The sequence below is a fragment of the Bradysia coprophila genome, unplaced genomic scaffold (genome assembly GCF_014529535.1).
Source record: "Bradysia coprophila strain Holo2 unplaced genomic scaffold, BU_Bcop_v1 contig_350, whole genome shotgun sequence".
Taxonomy (NCBI): domain Eukaryota; kingdom Metazoa; phylum Arthropoda; class Insecta; order Diptera; family Sciaridae; genus Bradysia; species Bradysia coprophila.
Genome location: NW_023503608.1, coordinates 12,426,854 through 12,441,576, shown reverse-complemented (window position 1 = coordinate 12,441,576; position 14,723 = coordinate 12,426,854). Strand labels below are relative to the sequence as shown.

General features: G+C 30.9%; 1 protein-coding gene across 5 annotated transcripts in view; it reads right to left on the bottom strand.

Annotated features, from left to right (window-relative positions):
* LOC119080656 (ecdysone-induced protein 74EF) overlaps positions 1 to 14,723 on the bottom strand; it is a 140,546-nt gene that overhangs the window by 31,832 nt on the left and 93,991 nt on the right. Inside the window, exons 1-2 of one of the 5 annotated variants that reach the window (XM_037189075.1) lie at positions 13,163 to 14,427; positions 526 to 558 (exon numbers count right to left, since the gene is read on the bottom strand). The exons of 2 other annotated variants lie outside the window; for them this stretch is intronic. In XM_037189075.1, the coding sequence (XP_037044970.1) occupies positions 526 to 558; positions 13,163 to 13,661 (532 nt within the window). In that variant the 5' untranslated portion in view covers positions 13,662 to 14,427. Of the gene's footprint in view, positions 1 to 525; positions 559 to 13,162; positions 14,428 to 14,723 lie in introns of those variants that run through there. 2 more of the 5 variants (XM_037189077.1, XM_037189076.1) reach the window with 2 other exon arrangements.

The window sequence follows — 14,723 nt, the reverse complement described above, 5'->3', positions numbered from 1 at the left end:
CAAATAAAATGGTTAATGAACCTAATAATACTTGTTTGATGTTTGAATCTCATAACATATTTTTACATGGATATCAAAAATGGATATTGGATACATATGAAGATAGAAGGAAGTTTAATATTGTAAGAATGTTTTTCCTTTAAAATTTCACAGGCGGTAAGCATATCATTAGAACAGTTACTTAGTCGTTAAAAAATGCAAAATTTTGGTCTAAGTATGTTCAACAGTTATAGAAAAAATCTTTTACTTCATTTGTTTTAACGTTTTGCTCAAACGAGCTCAAAAGTTTTACACACAAAAACGTCGCTAGAACCTTTTTCTTTAGCCCTCAAATATTATCAAAGTACTAAATTTAGTAGAAAGTTGTGAACGATGTTTTAATGCTAAATCTAGTACTTCAAAGTCTACGAAACGTGAGTCAAACTTGTGAAATATTCATATTTTTATGAGAATAGAAATAGGTGTCTAACGTGTAGTTTATTGAATGTAAAACTGATTTGTTATTAAATATTTTATTTTATTTACCCGAGACATCTTCACGTTTATCGAAAGACTTACCTGCAAAAAAAGAGAAGAAAATAATTAAAAATTTAATTCATTTTTTGTTGTTCAATAAAGCAGAATTTAATATACAAAATGTTGCTAAGTTCCTATTGTATATTTTCAATGTTTATAAATAGTGAAGTGTTTTGCCATTACCGTTTCTCACATCAAACATTTATACATACTAAATATAAAAGTAGATAAAATATGTAAAATGTTTACGATTGAGGACAAGGCCGACTGATTCAAAAAAAAAACTGCAAAAAACCATATTTTTTTACAACAAAAGTATTGATCATATATCATCTTTTCTTTATAAGTGAAGTTATGGTGAGTATATACTTATAATAGTAGATACAGATATCTTTCGTCCCGACCTGTCACGTCATAATGTGTCTTTAGATATACTACGTATATAATATTCAGAACGTTCGAAGAGTCAGTTCGATATTTAAAAGGTGTATCGTAAATAAAAGAGCTGGTAAACAAATTGTTTTTGTTTAAATTTTATTTAAATTTAGCTTCAACCTATAGGTAACACTTTACACATTTTGACGATAAGTTATCAATGAGTTGTGAAACTAATTCGAAAATATTTGTTGGTTAACGCGACGACTGTGATTAGTATTAGGTCATTGGATTGCAATTGAGAACTTTGTATAAATAGTTTGGAGTTTTTGGTGTATATTTTGGAGTCCAGCAATTAACCTAATAATTATTTAGAAATACGATTGGTTTGATTTTTAGGTTGATTCATCTTATTTTAACTAACGTTGATAAAATTAGTTCAGACTTATCTTAACCACCTTAATTACATTCGTAATTCCCACATTTAAAAGAATCATGCTTCATTTACTAGTGATCTGAGTCGACTAAACTTCGGCCTGTGAACGCGTTCGTGACTGTTTTTACGTGAAAATGATAGTCTCATGTAGAGATATCATTCAAGTCCAAAATCGAAAAGAAAAACCGAACATAAAAACAATCTGTGCAGAATTAGATAGACAAAAAAAAACGGTTCCGAAAGCCACCAAAGCAAACAAGAAATAATTGTTTTGTATTACGACCATTTACATAATAGTAATAATTAAATTAATTAACAAATGCCGAATGAAATTTGAAGAGGCACACGAAGTGCTTTGCTCAATAACGTGTGTGTGTATACATGCGGTATGTTAAGTGTATCACGGATGTATTAATAAAATTTCAAAAATACACAATTTCCTCTCTGACGAAAATATTTCCATTTACAAACTTATGAAGTGTATTTCCATATTCGAGCAATTGCATCGACTGTCTAAATAACATTAGAAAATCGAACAAAATTTGAATTGTTTGTAATAAATAGACTTAGTGCTTGCTTTTCCATTTGAATTTTATTTATTTCGAACAAAAAAATTACTTTATAGTCAATTTCTAATTCGATTTAAACAGCTTTAAAGTCGAAGAGAAAATTTAATAAAATATTTACAGTTTAACGGAAATATTACAAGCAACAGAACTAGGTTACTGGTGCTGCTGGATTATAGCACACACATCCACACAATGCATACAGAAATACGATAAAAAAGTTTCTGTACACTTCGAGAGGGGTTGTGAATGAATTGTAAGGTTTTCAAGAATATTTTAATGTTTTTATTTTGGTTGAATAAGATGTGAAGATATCGTTAAAAAATTTATTGATTTTTTGAAGTAATAAAAATTGTGTTTAAGAATCTTTTTTTTAATGAAAAAAAAGAATAAAATGTTGCCATTTAGCTGGCTGAGTGTACACATAAAATATTATAAATAAAGTTGCACATATCAAACTGCAATTTTGATCGATGGGAAATGTAGAATTTATGTGCTTCGTTTCCATGCACTTAAATGCAATAAATTACGAATTTGATGGGATGTCGAAAATTATATGGAATTTATATTTTATATTTCATATTATTTATTGCAATCAGTATGGACTACCGCAGCAATAAATTTGTATTATTGATGTTAAAAAGTTACAATTAAAAATAGTATGGAAGGCATAGCACAAAACCGTGACAATACAATAAAACAATCCGTAATACCTCTACTTCCTTAAAATCAAACCAAATATTTCAGATCAATTTATGACGAAACGATATATGACGTGAACGGAACATTTGGAATTTTAAATAAATAACTTGGATCACATTGAAATGAGGAAGTTTCTTTGATTGTTTGACACAATTTAATTATTGATCTAGTCTAATTTCATATCTAGCCGGACGTAAATGTATTTAAAGAATAACAGAACTACAATCAAAATTGGAAGGAAAAATAATTTCTTGATTATATTGAATGTATGGTAAATGAGGAATATTTCTATGAAGTCATTATAATACAAATTGAGTGAAGCTAAGAATGTAGGACGAACCAATTTCATTTATTCCGTTTTTGATATGAATTTTGTATGAAGAAGACAATTAAACGAACTCACATTGATATTGCCTTCAGTCGGAAGTGATTGTTATTAGTTTCCTTGTTCCCCCTTCTGAAATCTAATTAAAATTTCTTAACACATATTTCTCGTCCCGTCATTCTGATCACACATTTTTGATTCATATGAATAAATCTGCCGAAAGCAGATTCACAAAACATCTTTTCTGTAACAGTATATCATTAAACAGTTCTAAATCATAAAGTAACGGATTTTCGAAAAAGAAATTTTAGTAAGAAACCCATAAAACTTTAAAAAAAATGTTCCGTTCTTGAAAATGATCCTGTTACACAAAAATAAATAAAAATATCGCAACAAAGACACACATTTTTTCGTCGTCCCATTTCAAGCAATAAAAATTATGTAAAAAATTGCAATTTTTAAGACTGGCAAAAAAATCTATTTTTATATTCGATATGGTTTTGAGACGAAGCTCCTTTTTTTCTGTCCTAAATATTTTCTTTTTATAAGTCTGTGTAAGGTAGCTGCGGTAGTTGAGAAAAGGTTAAATCATAAAATGAGAAAATTATTTCGGTTTTGTTGAGAAATTTAGTTGTAATTCGACTGTTACATCATCGCCGTCAAAGTGATTTTTGTTTTGGTTGGTGTTTAAGAGGAAAACATTTTTTATCTTCCAAAGTACACATGTGACTTACTTTATTTCTGAACAATTGGTTTAGTGGTAGTTCAAAATCTACCTGCCTCAAAGCGTATTCGAATAGTATTTCACCTATTATATCCGATAACTATCTTTGTAGAAATTCGATCCCATCAAAGACAAGCAACCGCTCCTTTCAAAGGATTATGCATCAAAAATATCACACACAGGTTTCGTTCAAACTAATCTCCTCAACAAAACGTATATATTCTATCTCATTGATTCGATTTTGTTGGTCGGAAACCGACACATATAAGTTTCGTATAAATTAATTGAATATAGTGAATTTATTGATTGCCTTTGTATATTTGGAAGCAAATTGAAAAACTTTGGTTTTCATTGAAGGTATGTGTCTTTCCTTAATATCCAGAATTCAATGGAATAACTTAATCGATAAGATATGTAGATTGTATGTAGGTAAATGAACGTGTAGGTGGATTGTATAATTGTATTTATATAAGCCATTCAAACTGACAAAAGTTTCTTTCTTACAAATGCAGCACACGTTTAGTCATCATTTCCTGTTTGTAGTTTCAATTTTAATTCTTAAATAAAATCTCAGCGCTCATTTATTTATGAGCAAACGTGTGCGATTACCTCACACAATCTTTGTAGCGTTTAAGCAGTGTATGCGCCATTAACTAAAGAAAAGAAAAAAATCATTCAAATGTGTATAAAAGACGAACGAAATTCATTTCAGCACAATACCTACACAAGTTACGTATTAATGGCACATCAAACATTAGGTTCAAACTTCAAACACAAATGTGCTATGAGCTATAATATTTTTGCTGTTGTTAATTGTACAAGCAACTGGATTGTGTATGGGGCGATTTGTCGCAATAAGGAAATCGAATGATTGTTGTAGATAACGACGAAGTAAAAGGTAGACGATCGCTGACTTAAATCCAACTGCCTGTTAATGGAAAATATTCTAATATTGAGACCAAAAGCTATCTTGATCATTTCGTACCCTTCTGATGCTAAAAGAAATTGCTCAACATTTTAGTTGCAAAATTATTTCGACGATTTTTCTTGTGCTCAATCTTAAAACAATGAGACGCGCGAAGAAATATAAAATCAAGAAATCTTTTAGCATTTCATTTTCAACTCATATACACACAGAGGAAATACCCAACCAGGTGTTTGGTAATACGTTTTTTGGTATATATATGGTACGTGAAATTTTTTGATGTACATTACGTCGATGGAAGTAAGACTTGTTCGTTTATTGTTTAACTTACGTAACAAGTCTCATTATTATTTATTGATGAATTGATCATGGACAGTGGTGTGTATAAAAAGGTTGTCGAAAATTTCAAATTAAACATGGCATTTAAAATTGTGGTCGTTTTACGTTTAAAAAATTTATTTTGGAATATTTTTCTCCAAAAAAAATGTATTATTATTCAATACGAGCGATGGAATGTTTCACATTTCCCGTTGACTTATTTGTCGCGTAGACTTGCTGATGATCTTTGTTCTTAATCGATTTAAATTCAAATTAAATTGCATCATCTACACCTAATTAATGACTGATATATTCACTAACATTTGGTATATTATCATGGATAAAACAATTAACGTTTTTCATAAACACGAAGACTTTTGAACAGCAAATAAAGAACAGAATAAATTTACGACACAAAATTAGGTTAAATTATTAACACAAGTTCATCAATGAAAAATTATGCAATCACACACACATTTTTTACGTTTTTTTTATAACATAGTTATGTCTACAGACTATAGTCTCTACCAATTATAATCAGCGAAGGTCAATTTTCATATTCGAATGTTTCTTTATTTAACTTTTGAACGTTTCTAAAATGTTGCCATTATTTATTTCATATAAAACTATATTTAAATACCTGCCTGCCGAAATTGCTTGCCGAAATTCTCAATCAAACCAATATTTTAAATACAAAAATCGTTAAAAAAAATATCTGAAGAACGTGTTACACAATTTTCACCGGCAGCAATTCAATAACAATAACAAAGATTTACTTTCAATCTCATTCATACAAAGTCAAAACGGAAATAAAAAAAAATTATTTTCGCGAAACGGTTTGTTGGACCTGGTTGAAGTACTTTTAAATGAAGTCGTTGCAATAATAAAAAAAATGTTTTCAATCATTACACAGAGTATTGGTCACATAAAAATGGTTGTAGGTTGCTATACGTAAACACAAAATTGAATGCCAGTCTCAAATTTTACATTCCGTGCGTGTACAAGTTTTATTGATACACCAGCATACACAACGCAGTCTGCGAGGTCTAATGTAATTTCAAAATTTCCTGTTTCCTTTCGTTTCGGGTACATTTTAAATTTGAAGATTTTTTTTTAGTCCAATGAGTTTCTGCAATACAGATCGCGAGAAAATATTGACACTCCTTTCTTATTGCTATATTTTATCGCATCTGTCCGCTATGGATTCCCTTCACTCTATAATAGCACCATAAGTACCGAAAATAATTCATAAATAAATGAGTAACGACAAGAATCTAGTGTCAACCCAGTGGAGCCATATGTTACTTCTTCGATGAACAAATAAATCCAAAAAAAGCTACAAAAGTTGCTGGTAGTCATGGCGATTTTTTTATTCTTGCAAATTTCCATTCAACACATTTATATATTGTTATATGTCAATCTTAATCTGTGTACTCAAACTGATCATAAATTAAAATAAAAAACATCAATTCTAGGTCACGATATGTGTGCCGATTCAACGCGTTTTTTTTATAATTTTTTGTTGTTGTTTTGTATTGCCGAAAAGTATTATTTATAAATGAAAACGAAAGTAAACCATAACTTTTCATGAGTTTAATTTGTATTCGTGACGCGGAGACTTTTATTTTCGTTCTTTTGTTTTTGTTTCTTTACTAATGTAATAAGTACACCGTACGTACGTATACCTATCGAGTGTGGTAAAAGATGAAATTTTGTTATATAATAAACCGGACAAGAAAACAACCGAAATCGGACATGTTACCTCTTTTAACACACATCGTTACGCTGAGTCCCTAAATAGTTTGTTGGTGGCACTGCAGAGTTGGCAAAGTGAAGCCGATGTCATTTATTTAACTCTTATTTTGGTTAATGATGGCGCATACGTAATGAACCAGCGTAATACTGTACGGAATGAAGTAACGGAAGATTGTGATTATTTCGTGTGTTTTTTTTATTCTCTCGTTTTGGAGTGGTTTCTGTCTGAATGCAATGGTTTAAAAAAAAAATTATGTATGGTGCGTCGTTTGTTGTCTGGAATGTAAATGTCTGGGTATGTTATTGTTTTATTCTTTTATTTTTAAATATTATTCCACGGAATTGAGCGGTTTTGAATACAAATAAGAGAATGAAAAATAGGTTGTGGTTCATGGATCAATTATTTTTATCGCTAAGCCTAACATTTCCTGGTTGTTTATTTGTTCTGAAGAATTTAAATTATTGCTGTGGTCGATTACGTCACCGCAGGGATGGTTTTGAGGATTGTATAGTGATGTTTAACTTGATGCTGTGATCTATATCGGATGCATAATGCCACAACTAGTCAGTTCATCTATTACGTACGCAAATATTCATCTATTTAGTTAATTTATTTATAACAAGTTTTTTGAGTTTTTTTTTAATTGTAACCGATACACCTTGGCCCCATAAGTAATAAAATGCAACTTTTCTGTGCTTTTTTTTATATATATTCAACAAACATTCAACTTAAGCCGCGCGAATATTTTTTTTTTTATTATAAAAATAGTATTTTCGTATACTTGTTAATAACGATGTCGATTATTTCGTCGGACAGGTATTGTTGCTATTTCATTGAAAATGTTTATTTAACATTTTCAATCTGGAAAGTAATAGAGATTAACTGTTATGGGTTTCAGTTCGTATTAAGTAGAATGAAATGATCCTCATTAAAAGAGGTAAATTTCGTAAGTGACTTTAATAGAGACTCTAATTTGCACTCTCAAAATTAGCGGAATTTGCCTGGTATGTTTAGTATGTACAGAATTTCCACATAAATTTCCCAGAAAAACGTTCGAATCTACTACTCCAAACGTTGGTGTTGGGATATAGTTTCAGATTCGTGAGAAGATGCAATATGCGGTTTGTATATTTTTACTTTAAGCAAATAGAAAGTTCCTCGCATAGTTCTCCAATGTTTATACAAATTACATACTCCCCAGTGTATGTGAAATTGAATAAATTAATCGTAGAAATTGCTACAATTTCAAAATATTGATCGACTTTCAATAATCAAAAAAAAATGAACTAAAAATATTATGATGCCATTTATTAGCGAAATCAATAAAAAATGTTATTGTACGAAGTCATTGGTGTGTGACCAATACAATATTCAAAAATTAACAGCTTCATTGTACATGTTTGCGGATGCTAAATCTATCTGTAAATCCGTACAACGGCAAGCTACAAGCATTCAGTACAATACTGTTGGCTCCGGATTCTGTTTTTGTTGAAACTCGCCTTCGCCTCAGTGTTGTAAGCCTCATACTCAACATAACAAACAAAAAACCTTATGCCTTGCATCATAATCTATTGCTAAATGTTTTCTAAACATGAATTACATTTCTTGCAGTCTACCAAGCAGTTTACCAATTTAACTTCTCGTCTGTGCAAACTGAATGATATCCTATGATAGCAACATTAAGCAACATTAAGTGAGTAACCGTGTGAAAATCGACCTTAAAGGTATTTTCCAAGTGTTATTTGAGTTTAAGCTTATGCTATGAACTATAACTAAAAGTTTTTAACACATGAAATGAACATTTAATAGCAAAGGAAAGAATTATTTAAACTTTAAAATCGTAAAAACCAAACAAACAAATAAAGTGAATTACTGCACCACTATAAAAAATTAATAAATATTGTTGTTGTTGTTGTTGTTGTTATGTTTTGTAAACACACACTCAAGAATCTATAAAGAAAATTTATAGAGCGCGAAAATTGCATGGCATTTCTATGTTGGAAAATTGTTTTTTATTTTGTCTTTCATTGTTTATTATTTTCATTTCTTATGCACTTTTAATACACCATCATCATCCACAATGTACAGTTGCATACGTACATACGATTATATGTATATATACTTGTACGAGTAAACAAAATAAGCTATTAAAATTATATGTTTTGCTATAACGTCTATACATACAATAACAATGGTCGGTCATGAAACCATGTCTGTTGACTTTCGCAGTGAAATTGAAATGTAATTAATTTGTTTATAAATATAAAATTGCCACAACGTATATAACATTCAATTGTTTTGTGTATTTGTTGTTGTTGGGCATATGGAAAGAATGTCAACTCTCTCGAATTCGTCTTTACTGCAACTTAACATCAAAATCAAAACTATGATATTTACGCATTAGAGTATCGCTCATTGTGATTGCCAGCAGAAATTAGAGAACCAAATGTCTTAACAGATGGAAAATAAATGGAAAACAAAAGAGAAGTAAGTATTGAAACAGATATGAAGTGTGTCGAAATTGTGACCGATTTAGTGTTACATTGTAAGTTGAACACTTTCAGCAATTCACATGCTATAGATAATTTTTACCATTTAGTGTTAATAAAGTCAAACTCATATTTTTCGATCAACAGACGAAAATAACAGACTTCAGAATTTTTGTACAAACAACGGATACGTATAATTATTAAATTAAGAATATTCCTTCTTACTTCAAACGAATTTATTCCCGACGATTAAAAAACGAAAAAATTTATTGCAAAGAAACGTAAAGTATACGTTCGGTACACATCTCTAAGAGGCATTTACAATCATATTTTTGCTCATAATACGATCCAAAAAAAATTGAATTAAGAAAAACCGAGCGAAAAAATATATATCGATAAGTCAAATGCTGAGCCTGAATGTATAAATTAAACAGATACGACGACGACGATGAAGAAGAAGAAGCGCGCACACCACACGAGCTTCCACCATCACATAACATACTATAATATCGTATGTATTATAATGATATAGGTTTGGTTGAATAAAATCGAGACCTTGAACTTGAAGAAAAAGTTTTATTTTTTTGCAGGAACGAGAGAGACATGCTAATTTATTGTACACAAGTATGTGGAATTGTGTTTTTTTTCTGCTTTCGTCTTTTTGGAACGATATGGGTGACGGTGTGTGTACAATAAATGATAAAAATAAATTCTTTTCTTTTCGTTTGTGTTCTCGTATCGAAAATGATATGGTTTGATATGAGTTATGGACGGTGTAGACGGTAATATTATCAAAAGATTTGATAGACTAATGTCAATATTGATCCAATCGTTAATATAAATGTTCAGCGCATCCACCGAATGAGTTTGAGCGGATCTTCTCAGAAACGGATAGTCATCTTCTATCGACATTTTCCTATTAGATCAAAGGAACACTAAAACAAGAGACCCCGTATCAAACCTGGCGGAACACTTTAAACAGAAGAAGTAACAGATTTAACGAATATATCACGATACTGCCGTCTCTAAAAGGTTAACTTATATTTAACGAGTTTTTGTTCTAAGAAGTTATGTCTCAGTGCTACAAGACGCTCTTTTCTTTAACAAAATAATGTCGATCGTTTGTCAAAGACAAAATTGTGATTTGAGCTGGGTTTTGTGTGTACATTGTCTGCCAAACATTATCAAACATTATGATTTGTGCTTGTTGTTGAAGGTAAGGCAAAATATTGTACCAAATTATTTTTATTTATTTTCTTTAATCAAAAGATGTTTACGCTTTGGTTATAGCAACACTTTTCTGATTTTATACCGCAGGTCAAGGCGAAAATAATATTAAATTCGGTTGTTAGGTTTGATATAAAAAATATCGTCGAATGTAAAGAAAACGTTATAGGTGAATTACTGTAACCTTTCCGTTTTACCGCAACCGAGTTAGAAAAATACATAAAAACCATATATACAACTTAGAAAAGAACGTATAATCATCTGTAAGTAGGTCAGATCCAGGCAAAACTTTTTTTTCCTTGATTGTTATCGTTATTTTGAGAGGGATGGTTTCATTCATTCTCCATCCCTACTACACAATCTCAAGCTGTTATTAAGAGTAAAACAGTATTTTTCTTCGTAAGTTTTTCACTGCAGTTTTTTGATAAATGTTTTATTATGCAACTGTTATGATTTAATGTTGAAGCACGGAGTCGTCAATGTATATTTTAATAGGAATATCGCATCGAAGCGGAAATGATTATCTGGAACTATAACAAACTGCTGTAATATCTAACACGTTCTATGTTAGCTTCGCAGAACAATTTTTTTTATATAACTTGATACACAACCCAATTATGCGACTAATTGGAAAAGTTGAAAACTTGTAAGTCATTTTCTTAATTTCCAACTTTTAAGCATGCCAATCAATCAATTGGTCAATAAAATTCAAGATGTCGACTACCATACAACTCCCTCGTCTTAGGAAGGCGATACTTTCCTGTTTGAATTTTGAAGATATACTTTCTTTCCCTGGCTACTGACATCTTAAGGTCTAATTTGACTCTCAATCAAAGGTTATTTTTACAATTCATTCGTAGGTTTTCCTTGAGATTTATATTCGCTAGAGATTTATATTTTGCTAGAGATTTATATTCACTAAAATAGACCTTATCTTGTTGTTTTAGGACACGGCAGAAATATGCCGGCAAACTGTTCAACTTTATTTTTCTTTATCTCATTTTTCAATAATGTGTTTTGTTTTCTCCGAAAGAACCATAAAGAAAATTTGCATCAAATTAGAAAATGTTTGAACATTCAAGTACATACTTCATAAGTACACATAAATTCCGAAATGAAATCTTATATTTGGCGAAGCACCACTTCAAACCATCATCATCATCATAACATCAAAAGCATACAACAGAATCAAAAAAAAAAGTTTTATTAAAATTTCCAACCCAATTACAATGATGACGATCGATTAACATTATAATTTATTACCATAAAGCAACAATAATATTACAACATCACATTTAGTACCGTAGTTGATTTAATAATACAAAAATAATGTGAAAAAGAGGTAGGTAAATATTCACAATACTCAATAAATCTATATTTAATACATCGATATAGGAAAAGGAAACCTTCATGTGAACTAGGTCACCAGAAAAAAACCATATGAATTATTAAATATATGGCAAAACATTATTGAATTGAAAATCGAGAAAAGGCATCACATTGCGATATTGTGTTAAAAAAATACATATATCCAGTGTGATGGTACAGAACGAACGGTTAGTCAACAGATCAGTTTGATATTGTTATGGCACATTTGAAATTCATTAGTGGTTAGAAGAAGGATGTTAAACGGTATTAAATATTGTAAAAGATTGTATTTTGACTACAAAATGGAGACAATGGCCATAAGACACGTGATTATCTAAGATTTATTCCTAGAAAGATCCATTTATATGTCACCATATACATATCGTGACCTCGCCAATTTGAGTGCATGTAGTGATCTTTTGACTGGACCAAGTTCTTTAATACAAAACAGAGATGCAAAAGTGAGAGTTCTGTCGAAATGGACAAAGTTTCAACTTATACAGTGTGTTGGACACGTGACCTAACAAAATTAAAAAAAATAATTAAACAACCGTTTAGAATGTGGACGGTATTGCAATTTGAATTTGAACATTTCCATTAGTATTACCGCTGCATACGCGAGGAATTAATAATAAAAATTTTCCTTTAGTAGGAAGGGAAAACGGACCTTCCGTCCCTCGGGAAAAGTCTTTCCCTCCTTCGTAAAGGAAAACGTCATACTACACTCGGGAAATAACTTTGTATTTCGTGTCACGATGAGTAAAAGTACCTCGGACACTTTTACTCATCTGGATACGAAATATCAAATTCCTGCCCTTGTATAGTAATACTATATTTCCGTCGGACAATAAAAGGATTTGTTCAAAAATTAGGTCTCTAAAGAACTTGCTTCTGGAGATTATAGTCGGTTTGTATATCAAATTATTCATTCTTCGTCTTAGCAATTATGATTCAATATAAAACATTTTTGATATTTTATACGGTACTGGTATAGCTACCAACGTCTGATTCAGACGTCAAACATCATCGTCATAAAATTAATCGATTGTTTTCATATTTTTATTTTCGATATAATTAACTTTATGGCCGGCTAACAACTATAAAATATATTTTTGAATTTCTGTTGACGTTGACATATTGTGAAATGAACATAAAAATTAGGCTTTTCAGCCTAGAGGTGTTTGTTCGATTTTTTTAACATAACAATTTGCTGTTAAAACTTTGTGTTTGAACCCTCGGCTGAGGAGACTCAGAGGCCATAAAACATTAGCAAATTGATTATTTTTTTTCCGCTAAAAATATACTTTAAACAGACATATAATAACCTCCGATAACTGGTTTCTCTCTTTCGGTTACTTCTCTAAAGACATACGTGTATTTGATTTGCTTAATAATTTTCTATTTTTAACCTACAACAATATGAGAATTTACTTACAATAGCGTTTCATGAGACTTTTCTTGTATGCTGCCTTATCAACAACCGATTTTCCTTCATTCGGACCGCCCGAATCATCCGATTCGCCACCAGAATACGTTCGTCGCCGGCCAACAGGTAATGATAAATCTAACGGTGCATTATCGTCTTCAAGTGCATCATCATCGGGATTCTCCTGATAATCGTAACGTCTGCCACTCTCCGGATCGGATTCATAATTTTTATCGTCTGACCGCACAACATCATCGTCATAAAATTCGACACTGTCGCTGCGTTTTATGATTAGGTTGTGAATATTATACTTTCCATTACTTTTCGGCGACGAGGGAGAACTAGGACGCGTAAACACCGGTTGTGGTTTGTAAATAATATTTGGACTCGATGGCCGTTTCGGCAAATGGATGTCCACTGGTTCCGGAGTTTGATGTCCATCAGATAATTGACGCGAAACTGGTGATTGTCCCACGAAATGGGGATATACTTGTTGTACCATCATCATTTTATTTTATTTTTTGTTTTGTATTTATATCTCTTTAATTACACGAAATGTTTAATTTTGGAAAAAAAGTCAGTTCACAAACTGCTATTTTGTTCATAAAACCACATGATCATTTGATTCATTTGCAATGACTGGTCCATAAATTCTTATTAAGCTCCATTAAGCTGTAATAAAGTTTCAACATTTTTTTTTCGCTCATTCACAATTTTGTTTTTGTTTGTTCATTAACCAACACTTCTCACTTCGTTCATATTAAAAGCATCCCTTTCAACGTAATCCAAATAAATTACTCTTTTGTGTAACACATTCGATTTGAATTCAATTTTCACTTTTCATATCCAATCAGTTTAATCCATTAACAGTTCGACTATCTACGTATAAAATTCTCATTCTCATATTGTCTTTCAAAATAAGAATCACCGACAAAATCACACTATATTTCCATTCAATTTAACTATTAGGCAATTCAATAACAATCAATAAAACTCTGTTAAAACTCTCTCGTATATTCAATTAATCTGAACAGCAAAATGTTCGATAAATTTTCTTCTTCTTTACTGTAATTTTTCTATTTTCGTATCAGTTTTGATATTATTAGAAATATAAATAAAACAAAAAAATTACAACACAGCGGTTGAGGTAGAGAAATGCAAAAACGCGTGTTAGTCCGATCTATTCTCGAGTCGGAATGACGAAACAATTGAGATATCACAACTATGAACCGACCTTCCTCTACTTTCCCAAACGAAACTCTCCGTGAGTGCTGTGGGTATAATGAAAAACCATTTTTTATGAATACATATATTTCCTTCGAATGATTCAACACACACAACACACACAGTGTTTAGCACTGTTTGGATTGCTCAGTATACCTAAAAGTATATAATCGAAACAGAGACACAGACTGGTGTGCTGTTATTCATGCAATAACACACACAAATTTGGGTGGCGTAGAGTTGTAGACGATGTGAACACTGCTGAAGAGTGTTTTAGATTGCGATATCGTTTATCGTTTATGCTCATAAGAACCCGGTTTTATGTGAATTGCGATGCTCTATACGT